Source organism: Galeopterus variegatus, unplaced genomic scaffold (assembly GCF_000696425.1).
Source record: "Galeopterus variegatus unplaced genomic scaffold, G_variegatus-3.0.2 Scaffold571, whole genome shotgun sequence".
Classification (NCBI taxonomy): Eukaryota; Metazoa; Chordata; class Mammalia; order Dermoptera; family Cynocephalidae; genus Galeopterus; species Galeopterus variegatus.
The window spans coordinates 330,383-341,871 of record NW_007726682.1 but is presented as its reverse complement, the minus strand read 5'-3'; the positions used below and the strand labels follow the sequence as shown (position 1 = coordinate 341,871).

The window sequence follows — 11,489 nt, the reverse complement described above, 5'->3', positions numbered from 1 at the left end:
TCTCTCTCTCTCTCTCTCTCTCTCTCTCTCTCTCTCTCTCTCTCTCTCTCTCCCTCTCCCCCCCCCCCGCCCCTCAATTCAGAGCCCTTAGGCTCTATTTCTGAATTTAAGGGGAAAGAAGTGTTCTATCTTGTGAAAAACCCAAATCACTCAAGGTGACTCCTTAAAGCAGTCACTACAGATCCCAGAATGTTGCTTCTCCTTCTCAGGTCAGCATTTTCATATTTTAGTCCTGGAAGAGCGATAGAAACCATCCCACAGTTGTTTCCTTACCTCTAGTGATGTCAGAGTTGGAATAAGAGTACCAGCCTCTGTGCTGTTTCCGTCTTGCCCTTCATCAAGTATTTGTAATAATTTGGAAAATTTTTCTTGCCTTTCTTGGGGGAAATCTCTTAAATGATTATAATGTTACCTCTAGGAAGATGTCAATTTAGTCTTTAGTTATTTCCATAATATCCAGCAGTTTTAAAACCAAGTTCTTTTTTATTTATTGCAAACTCTTCTTCTATTTCATTTTAAAAAGTTGTTTGGCCCAATTGGTGATAACATTCACAATTCTCCTCAAAGGATTCCAGAGCTTTATAACAGGGAAAAAAATGCTACAAGTCTTCAAAAGTGCTCACAGCACAAAAATAGTATATAGACAATGAAGATTGGGGGTATGTTTTGGTTTTTATTGTTCCCTAATCCTGAACGTCATTGAGCTTAAAAGCTTTTTCTTTTAATCCAAGATTTTAGAATTCAGCCAAATTCCGTAAAATAGATTAATAAGACAGCTCTTGCATGCTGCCTCGTAACGAAACGTCTGTATTTAAGTAAGATAGCTCACTAAATTCTTACAGTATTAGAGAAATTATTCAAATTCTAAAATTGCTTCCAATCTTTTCTTTCATCTAAATGACAATGTCAGAGGTCAGTTACCAGGTAAGAAGTAAGCAGAGTACTATTTAGTGAAATGCCTGTAATTTATGCCTCCATAATAGGTTGAGGAGAAAGCTTTTATTATTTGCATAATGTCAGTTTACGATTTAAATTTCTTCTTTTGAAATAGGTATATATGTTTTTTGGGCTTTTAACTTGGTTTTTACAGCTTTATTTCACTCTTCTTCCTGCCATTAAAATGCATATCTAAAATGTATTAATTCCATAGTTTACCATAGAAATAGGTAAATTAATTCAAGTGTCCAAATTATACGGTATTTTTCATGGGTTCTACATAAAAATATAGAAACTTAGCATTTAGTTCTGCTTGTATTTGTGTATTCTGTGTTACTTTGAAATTGCCATATGTCAAGTTTTTTTTTTTTTATACAGCATTTTTTGTCCTCAAGAAAATACTGAAGAAGCCCTTTTGTTATTGCTGATTAGTGAATCAATGGTGAGTGGAATGTATTTTTACACTGTTCTTTCCCTTGTCCCTGTAGTCCCTTTTTTGATATGGCCATTTCCTCAGTATGGTGACTTTATTTTCTTGGGGGAAAATACTTTCTAGAGGGCATACCTGGATGGGAAAAGACAGCAGAGGTTTAAAAAGAAGGGTATTTCTCAATTCTTGAACTAGGTAGCAGTGTCCCTCGGTCAGCCTGGAGGTTGGAGCTTCTCCTATAGCAGTTAGCAGGTATCTTAGTTCATTCATTCATTCACCAAGTATTGGCTGAACACTAACACAATTGTATGTAGGGAAATTACAGCTAAAATGACTACCAAAGGTACTTAAAAAGGGGAAAGAAGTTCCCAAAGGGTTACTTTTACAAGCCTTCTTTATTTGCCCTTGCGTGAAGGAGAATTTGGGGATAAATCGCCTGTTAGATATATGAACCTCTGGTTTTCATAGCAGGGGCCTTATGAAACTGCCTAATCCTCTTGCAAGAACATCTCTGCCAGCTCCCAGCTGTTCCAGGCATTGCAGAGTCCCAAGCTGTGAGAGCTCACTCCTGTTACCTGGCTCTGCTGTTGTGAGAGAGTTTTTGCCAGACCATCAGATTCCTTTGAAATGTTTTCTTAGTGTTTGGCCTGGGTATCAGATTTTAAGTCTAAAATTGTATCGCTCATCATTTATTGGGTTTCTCATTTGTATATCACTAGGCTTTATGGCCTCCACTTCAAACCTTCAGAAGTAATGTGTGTTGTAGTAGTTACTACCCCAGCAGTAAATGATGCGTACTGAGTACCCGAGCAGAATAGCAGGCTCCTGGGACTCAAAAGGACCTAGAGGACCTCATGCCCATTTACCTCATTTTACAGACGAGGAACCTGAGGCCCAGAGTAGGCAAAATGCATACATCATGCAGTGGTCTACAGCTCCTTCTAGTAGATTGTAGTAGCCGCCTCCCTATCCCCATAGCTTCCACCCCACCAGGCAGGCAGGAGGAGAAAAGGAATGGTAACTAAAGCAAGAGAAGGTATTTCCCTTCTTCCCCTTCCAAAGTAATACTGTTTAATTGGAGGTATGAAATACACTCAGGGGAAAAGTAGAAATGAGCACAAGAAGACTGTATGTGCTGAGAGGAGGGATCAGAAGAGGCTAGGATTGGTCAGGGAGGGTAGCTCTCTTGCCTCAGTTTAAAACTTTGGGTCTTCTTGTTCTGTGGAATGGCCCAGAGATGTTTACAAGAGCAAGGCTGCTTGAGTTACCTCTTCTTTTTACTTGGAAGCTCTTTGGTGTCATTGGGCTTACATCCTCTCAAGGAAACATGTTGCGCCGTGGCTCATCTTGCCTTGACCGTCAGCTGGTAACTTAGGAAGGTGTCATTTACATTCTCTGTGGTTCTTTGGTGTGATCAGGGAAGGCACATAGGTGAGTGGTGTGCACTTGGTGGTATTCACGTGAACAAGTCTCACTGTGCTCCGTCACCAGCTCACTGATGGGGGCCAGCTCATGTTGGCCTCGTAGCTGACATTCCCTTATTCCAAACTGGACTCTTCACAGCTTGGCAGTCAGTTTCCTTTGGGTGAACTTGGTTGATTATGATGTAAAAGTTCTCAAAGCGCAGTGAACATACAGTTTAGATTACTTGGACAATTCTGATTGAATATATTGTGTTTCATTGTTGGATCATATGTTCCAGTTCGAAATTTGGAAAACAGCCGCATCCCTAAAATGCTTGCTCCAAGTGTAGGTGTCTTTGGAATGACGTCTCCAACTCTCCTACTCCTTAAGTGAAGTGATAGAAACTAATAGTACTTAAAGTTGAGATCCCTTTGAGACAGTGAGATTTGGCTCTGTGATATTTAATTTCCGGGAAAACCTCTTCAGGGGATGGGAAAACCCAGTGACGTCATCAGTAAATATGAAGGACGGGGTTTCCAACCAAAATGATTCTGTTCTCCCTGTAAATCATTCCGTCGTTACATAGGTAGAAATCTAAATTAAGTTGCCTCTGGAAGCCTTTTTTCTCATATCTTTTGACTCCTTGATTTTTTTTTAGTTTTTAGACAGAAAACGAATGGGCTCGATTTCAAAACCAGAGTGAAAATTGCTTTTTGGATATCTTAGAAAAATGTATTCTACATTGATTATGACTTTAACTTAGAAGCATGAATTTGTCCATAGTCTCTCCACGTGCAAGAAATTTTAATACTTTCTCATTGAAAATGAAATTCATTCCCCCAGGAGAAAGGGATTATCAGAACTATATTTGCACAACTATCATTGAGACAGTATTCTGGGATATTCATTATTTGTGGATCTGTTTGAGGTTCTATACTATACCTTTTTGATCAAAGGATATGATTCTTTTTCTAAAAATATTTTTAAAAGAATGCATTTGGTCTGACTTAAAAACCTCTCATAAATAGTATTTGTTTTGTTCTCTTACAGGCATTGGTCTCAATATGGAATATTTATAGCAGATAAATATTTAACGAGTTTTAACGAGACCATTTACAGCAGGCCCTATTTCCAGAGCTTTTTTGTTGGGCCCAAAAGACACTCCTAACAAGAAAAACTTAGAATGAAATCTTCAAAAGCAGGCTTGTTTCCATAAGAGATGACTCACTTTGTAGGAAGTGGCCTGTCTTATATATTCTTATTTGTCTTTGACATTTAAGAGCAAGGAGTTTTAAAGTGAGTAAGTACTGATGGGTGACTAAAAGTAAATGCCTTGGACTCACACAAAAAGAAAGCATCTTGTCTCAGTGAGAGGGAAGGTGTGTGCGTGGCCTTTCTGAATGTCAGGCAGGAAGATAAACATCAGACTGCCAGGACAAGTGACCTTGGAACCTCATGTACCACTTTCACAGGAAAGACTGAGGGGCCCTTTCTCTGCTCCTTGGGATAGATGGACCTGGAGACTTCTGTTAATTAGCAGGGGGAAAAAGGCAGACAAAATCTAACTTTATTAATTCTGAACTCCCTATTAGGGAGGAAAGGGAAATGAGCTAGCTGTTGAGTCTCTGATATGTGTGATATATCTGGATGAATCTATAGAGAAATTAAATTTCAGAAGTAATGAAAACAAGTTGTTGTAAAGAGCATTTGATTTCTGGATAAATGAGATTAATGAACTTGAATGTGCCTGATGTATTTCTGTGCTAAGCCGTGGAGATGTAAAATTGGCAAGGTATTCTCTTGAGTCCTCTGTGGTAGTATCTTTTAAAGTAAAAATCTGCTTGCCCCTCGCTTTCTCTTATGCTTCTGTTTTGTGCTTCCCTAAACAAGATTGAATTAGTCTTTGTGATCTGTTCCAGTGAAGATGTCATATAGGGATTTGAACGTAGCTTGGCAATAGAGGAAAAGTATGATATCTCTCCGTAGGACTGATGGAACTTGATGGCAGAGCTGGGAATCTTCTCCCACTCTTTAATATGGAGCAGAAGCAGGATCTACAAGGGAGACACAGCAGGGGCTCACTTGATGGATAATGGTGCTGCCCCAGACCACAGCTGTGTCTGCCACCAGGATGGCTGTGAACTTGAGGCCAGGGTAACAAATTCCCCCTGCTTTGCATCAGCACCTAAAGCTTCCTCCAAATGCCTACCAACAGGTACAGGTGCCTTCTAGGTTCACACCTCCAGGACTGCAGTGTTTGGGTCACACAATATACCATGTGTGCAGTGCTCTGAGGATTTTGACTAAATGACCTGAGGTGACAAGCCCCTTTACTTACTCCTGCTCCCATCTCTAGCCCATTGGCTAACTGTAGGGACAGGAGGGCTAGGTGGCTTCTCTACTGAGCAGTGACAGCCATGTGCATGGGCTGGGTCACCATCTGCTTCTCTTTTCCATGTTGTTTTCAGGCCAACCGGGACGCTGTGCTGAGCAGGATCCCTGAGCACAAGAGCGACCGCCTCATCAGTCTGCAGAGTGCGTCTGTAGTCTATGATTTGCTGACCATTGCTCTTGGAAGAAGAGGCCAGTATGAGATGCTGTCGGAGGTATAGCTGCTGAGTCTGGTTGACTTCCAGGTGGTGGGTGGTGGTGGCAAGCTGACCCCAGGGAAGAGCTATGAGACCTGGTCCTGGGCCCCCCTTGATCACTGGCAGCCATGTGACCTTGGGCCAGTCATTTAACTTTGGTTTCCTCCTCTGTAAAATGGGCATTGGGCTAAATGATTAGGTCGTAGATTGATCGACAGTCTCTTACTACCAGTAGTCCATAACCCACCAGGCTGTGGGTTTCCATTCCAGGCCAGTGTAATTTCCATCATAACAAGAAATCTCCCATTTGTGATATTAATTTCCTCATAAAATAGGTTTTGTTTAATATCACTGCCTAACTCCTGGTGAAATGGTGCTTTCAGGCACAGTGTGCCATCGGGCTAGCTGGTGTAGATCGTTTCTTGTAAAGTAAACACTGTCTTCATTTGGAGCCTTTTACCTGTTCAGAAGGGACCCTAGCAAATTCTAGTTTTTGTGTAAGGCACCATCATCTCCTCATTCCCTTAGCTTCTAAAAAGCATTTAGAGTGCAAGCTTGACTGTTTCACAGTTTCAAAAGAAGCTGGTTAATGTTGGGCTATGGTTATGCGTTATTAAGTTGCTGCCCAGAATACCAGATTCCACCACCATAAGGCTAAATAAGTAACGAGATCATTTTATCTTTTCTTTTGCAAAATAGAAAGAAAGAGAAAGAACTAGACTATTTCGCTAAAATGAATGTTTCCACGTTATTTATCTTTCTCTTTCTAAATTTATACCCATTGCAACAGCCTCTGGGCACGAGGACAGGGAATGAAATACAGTAACAGATTGGCTGACATCAGATAAAGTGCCCAACTCACCCTCTAGCCTGCCGGTGCCTCGCCACATTAGGCAGGAGCCTTGGGGAACAGATGAGCCTGTGTGCTTGAAGCTTTTTTTAGTCTTTGGCTTGGTGACTGTACAGGGCAATGGTTACTCAGCTCAAAAACAAAAACCCCTCACTATCCAGCTAGATAAAGCAGTGTGTCCATATGGCACACTCTTGGGGCTCTGTCCAGACCTGGGATTGGCTCGGATTGTTCAGCACTGGACAGGTTCGAGCCCTCCCCGGGTGCCTTGATTTCCTGGGTCCCCTCTCTTCCCAACCAGCTCAGTTTGTGTCAGCTGTATCCACTGCGCAGCCCCAGTGTGGGGACAGTGCCACCAGCTCACAGCTGAGTTCTTTTAAGGTGAACTTTTTTCTTCCAGACAGACCACTTGACACCTCTCTAGGTCCAAGCTTGAGTGTGGTTTGCATGTCTACTTTCATCCCATCCTGGAGCAATGTTGCCTTTCCCCAGCTTGAAATTTGCCTATGTCTGGAACAGGTGTGAGGAGCCCGAGGTGGCTGGCTTGGTTGGCAGGCTGGGTGGCCCCTGCCATGGGCTTCTCGTCATTCCATGAATGACTCTAGGGGGACGGCTGTCACTTCGGCAGCATTCTTCCATGAGCCGGCAGCTCCGTGGCATGTGCCTCCTCCCCGCACGGGATATTTGGGCCTTGTTTTCACTCAGATGACTTCCGTCTGATATCACACGTAGCTACCCTGTTGTGGTGGCAACCTGGCGCCTGAGTCACTGGATAGTCCAGTTTCTGGAGCCTTTGCAATTCAGAATTTCTCCCTACTAGTCACATTTAAAATGGTGGAGACAGTGCCAAGGTTGCCTCAGAGATGTTGTAGAAGGGTGAAAGAGAGGAGATTTAACACTGTATATCTGTTGGAGTCTTTTGAATTTTGCACCATATCTATATCTGTTCAAAATACAAATCAATTGATAAAATATGTGAAACGGAGGATATTTATTTCTTCCACACATATGTATGCTGTCATCTGTTCTGTGCCAGGGCCTGTGACGAAGGCCAGGGATACAGCCACGAGCAAGGCGTGGCCCCTGCCCACAAGCTGCTCCCAGTCTCGAGGAAGGCAGCCGGGCAGCAAGCGCAGCCACCCAGTGCGGCCAACTCCACAGCCACAGGTTCTGCATCCAGCAGTAAAGGGTTTGAGCACTTGGCCTCAGCCTTTCTTGCTCTTTCTACTTAGGCAGTTGGACGTTCCCCCGGCAAACATTTGACGACCACATTGTCTGAGATCTTCTAACTAAACCGGCAGATAGAATAGGAGAAAGATGAAGCTCACCACGTCTTTGCGTAGCTAGGCTACTGAAGATGGTCTGGTCCACCCATCACTGAGCACGGGTCCTCTCTCCCTCAGTCCCAGTCCATGTCTCACCTAGAGTGTCCTGCTTTCCTCATTTACTGGGGTTTTCTTTAATCCATTTGGGTTTTTTTTCTTCCTCATCTGCCCTTTCGTTTTCTCAGGACTGTAAGTTAAAAGGGTAACTGGATTCTTTTTTAATTGAGGTAAAATTCACATAACAAACTTAACCAGTTTAAAGTATACCATTAAGTGGCATTTAGTACATTCCTGTTCTGCAACTGTCACCTCTAATGCAAGACATTCTCATCCTGAAAGGAAAGCCCGTGCCTGTTACGCAGCACTCTCCCCCCAGTCCCTGTCAACTACTAATCTGCTGTCTTTCTCTATGGATTTACCTGTTTTGGGTAGTTCATATAAATAGAATTGCTCAGTATGTGACCTCTTCTGTCTGGCTTCTATCACTTAGCATAATGTTATTAGTTTCCCGACATTGTAGCATGATCAGTATTTCATGGCTGCGTGCTATTCCACTGTACGGATGTACCACAGTGGGTTTATCCATCCATCAGTTGATGGACATTTGGGTCGTTTCCATCTTTTGGCTAGTGTGAATAGTGCTGCTGTGAGGGTGACTGGATGTTAAACTTTTTATGTTACCTTTGTTTGGGCCCCACAAATGCTGGTGGCTATCATTGGTGTAGTGGTGTAGTATATTTTCCTGTCTTCATCTCCTGCGCTGTAAGCAGGGCAGTCTTTCTACAACACAGGCATGGGTATGCCACCTTCCTGTTCAGAAACATTCGATGGCTCTGCCCTCCCCCGCTTCTTTTTTTCTCTTTTTATTTTGTTTTATTTTCCTTTCCTCCCATGATGAAACTGACTTCAGTGTTTATCTTTCTGCCATTTACAGCAGTCCTGCATGCTCCTTGAAGAATCAAACAATACATCAAATGTAGAAAATAAAAGTCACTTAGAATCCAGCTATTTTGAGACAGTTGACTACCCATTGACATTTTTAGAGACCATCTTTTCATCCATCTTTATGAATAAATGTATGTACATTATGTGAGTTTTAAGGAATGGGATAATATCGTGTACATTTTATTGTGGGTATTCCCTATGTCTCTTCTCCCCTCCGGTGACACACCACCCATCCCTGTCTCCTCAACCCCAAAACCCAGGTCATCAACTTAGTGTGTCCTGGAGCACTGGCTGTAGTGTCAGAGAGCTTTGCTTTGAGTTCTGGATCTGCCACTTACCAGATTGTGATCCTAGACAAGTCATTAACTTCCTATGCCTCAGTTTCTTCTCCGCTAAAATAGGGATTGTGTACGTATATCTCATATATTTCATGCAGTTGTGAGAGTTATATTTGTTAATCCATGTTATGAGATCCCAGCACATAGAGAGCTCATTAAATGGCAGCTGTGTGCTGCTGCTGCAGTTATTACCGCTGTATACACAGGAGTTACCAGGCACAGGGGAAGCAACAGAGTATACACAAAAGGTCTTTTGCCCTCAAGGTATTTCTAGTCTAGTTATGGAGACCAAATAGAAATGCACAAAAAGGTAACTAAATTAGGGAAGACTTAATAGTGCCAGGCAGGGAAATTGCCAGGTGAATGGAATAGGCCAATTGCACTAGAGTTTGCAGGTTGGGAGTGTCAGTAACAGATTATGAGCAGCTGATATATGAATTGGATCTTCAAGTCCTAATAGGAATTAAATAATCTAAAAGGAGAGAGACACGCTTCATCATCAAGCTCGGTTTTACAAAGGCACCGGGAATCGAGGCTCTGGGGACTGAGGGCTTGTTCTTACAGAGGAGTGGTAGCAGAGGGCGTTGGAAAGATAGCACGGGGGCAGGTTATCAGCACTATGACCCTTAGACAGACTTTGCTGTGTTCCTCGCTGATGATCCAGACATATCACCCTGTGGCAAGTCCTCTTTGCCTCAGAAATGTTGCACAGCTCTTCCTTTACATGGTGGAATCGTTTGTGAACAGAGGAGTTAAAAACCATCAGTCTGCGGTAAAAGAAGAGATCTTCCATCTTCTCACCCTGTCCTTCTCTTGTCCTTAGCTAACATCAGCACTTGCACATCAGTACACAGCATGTTTTCCTTCTCCTTGGCTAACCTGGACCTTAGGCACCAAAAAGGGGTGGGGGTGGGGGGCGTCGTCTGTGCCTCAGCAGCCAGCACGCCTTCTTTCCCCTTGTCACCTGCACCCTCGGGCAGTGGGCGTGGTGTGCAGCATGGTGCAGACCCAGCTTCTTAAGATCTGTGCTTACCACGGAAGCACAACCACCCTTTGGAGAAACTGCCCTTTCTCTCTGTCTTCTGTCGTGCTTACTCAAGGTGGGAGCCTTCTCACCCATCTCAGGACTGGCTGCCTTTGTGGGTACCCACATCATGCTTTTCTTTTCTTCAGGGTGCTGTTCAGCTGGATACTGGGCAAAGAGCATTGTGCAAAGGAGACACAAACCAAAGGTTTATCACATCCGCATTCTGACAGGTTTAAATATATGCACAATGTTTACCCTGTCTCCGGTGCTATACGTTTTCATGTTTTTTAAAAGACTAATTGTGAGCCCTGCTGAAAGGTTTGTGTAGGAAGGAATACTTCTTTTTTTCTCTTCATTTTAAATAGCAGTACTAGTTGGCATGACAACCCTCTCTATTAAAAGTAAAGCAACAGGCACCCCATCCTCTGTTTTTTAGAATGAACCCAAGCTGCTAAGGAGGTTTGTTTCTTGAGTTTGACTATTAATGGCTCCATTTCGACAGAATATTATGGGGTCTTTTTTGAAAGTTGTGTGCATCCCTGCTACATAGACATGGCAGCTTTAAAGATAGAAATGGTATTTTTATCTTTCCTGTTGAACTCGGATTCATTTGTTTATGGTAAAACTCAACAACGCTATAGTTCTGTGGGTAGAACTGTCTGACACCAAAGGGACATTTACACCTTCCTAACCTAAACATTTATTTAATCAGGGAGCATTGTGAAAAACGCTGCTCACCTAACTAAGTCTGCTTAGCAAACCTACCATTTGTTAGTTGACTTTAGAGTTGGGTGTCTTATGTAGCCACTTGCACTGCAGAAACCCAGCCTTGAGCTAGGTGCCAAGGACCCCAGAGGGCATCAGTGGGTGAAACACGAATGGAGCCACAAACTTCAGAGAAATCAAGGCAGAGTTTTTGGCTCACGATAGGTGCTCAATAAGAACTTGCTGAATACACCAATGCTTCAAAGCCAATGTACATGCTCATCTTGTTCCCTTTTCTTTTTTTTTAGAGGTAAACTATCTCTACATGTGCAATGAGTGTATCTTCCCCAGGCATACCCAAAGCTTGAAAGTCATTTAGGAGGAAATATGCAGCAGAGGAAGAGATGGGCCCAGCTTGGAGCAGAGCACCTGGACAGATCCCAGTTCTGGTTCAGCTTTGTGGGTTGGCCTGGTAGGGACTATCTGTGTCCTTTTTGCATGACAGCCTGCCCCAGAGAATCTCAGCCACTAGTGTGGGATCTGCTTCCCACCGCTATGGAAGCATTCTTTTGAATTAAGCATTGGTTTCTTCTTGTGTTCATCAATGAAAATGCCAATACTCTTGGGAGGAACAGAAGTGGCTTAAACCTTTAGGATGGTTTAGTTAAGAGAAACAGGTATCTAGATATATACATCATGTTTTTGATTTTTGCTTTTTAAACATTTTTTAATTTTTTAATTTTTTAATTTTTATTTTTTATTTTTTTTTGTCTTTTTTGTCTTTTTCTGTGTCCGGCAACAGATCGCAACCCTCAGTGTTGCCCCCGTACCGGACTGGGGACCGGCAACGGGATTGCAACCCTTGGTGTTGCTCCCGCGCCTCGCTCAGCCAGTGAGCGGGAACCGGTCTGTATGTGGGATCCGAACCCTCGAGCGGGAGC

The 11,489-nt window shown here is 43.0% G+C and overlaps 1 protein-coding gene across 1 annotated transcript in view; it reads left to right on the top strand.

Annotated features, from left to right (window-relative positions):
* The window catches only part of TTC7B (tetratricopeptide repeat domain 7B), a 252,642-nt gene that overhangs the window by 117,519 nt on the left and 123,634 nt on the right, over positions 1–11,489 (top strand). The window contains exons 8-9 of the mRNA XM_008570126.1: positions 1,315–1,378; positions 5,239–5,376. Coding sequence (XP_008568348.1) covers positions 1,315–1,378; positions 5,239–5,376 — 202 coding nt within the window. The remainder of the gene's footprint in view (positions 1–1,314; positions 1,379–5,238; positions 5,377–11,489) is intronic.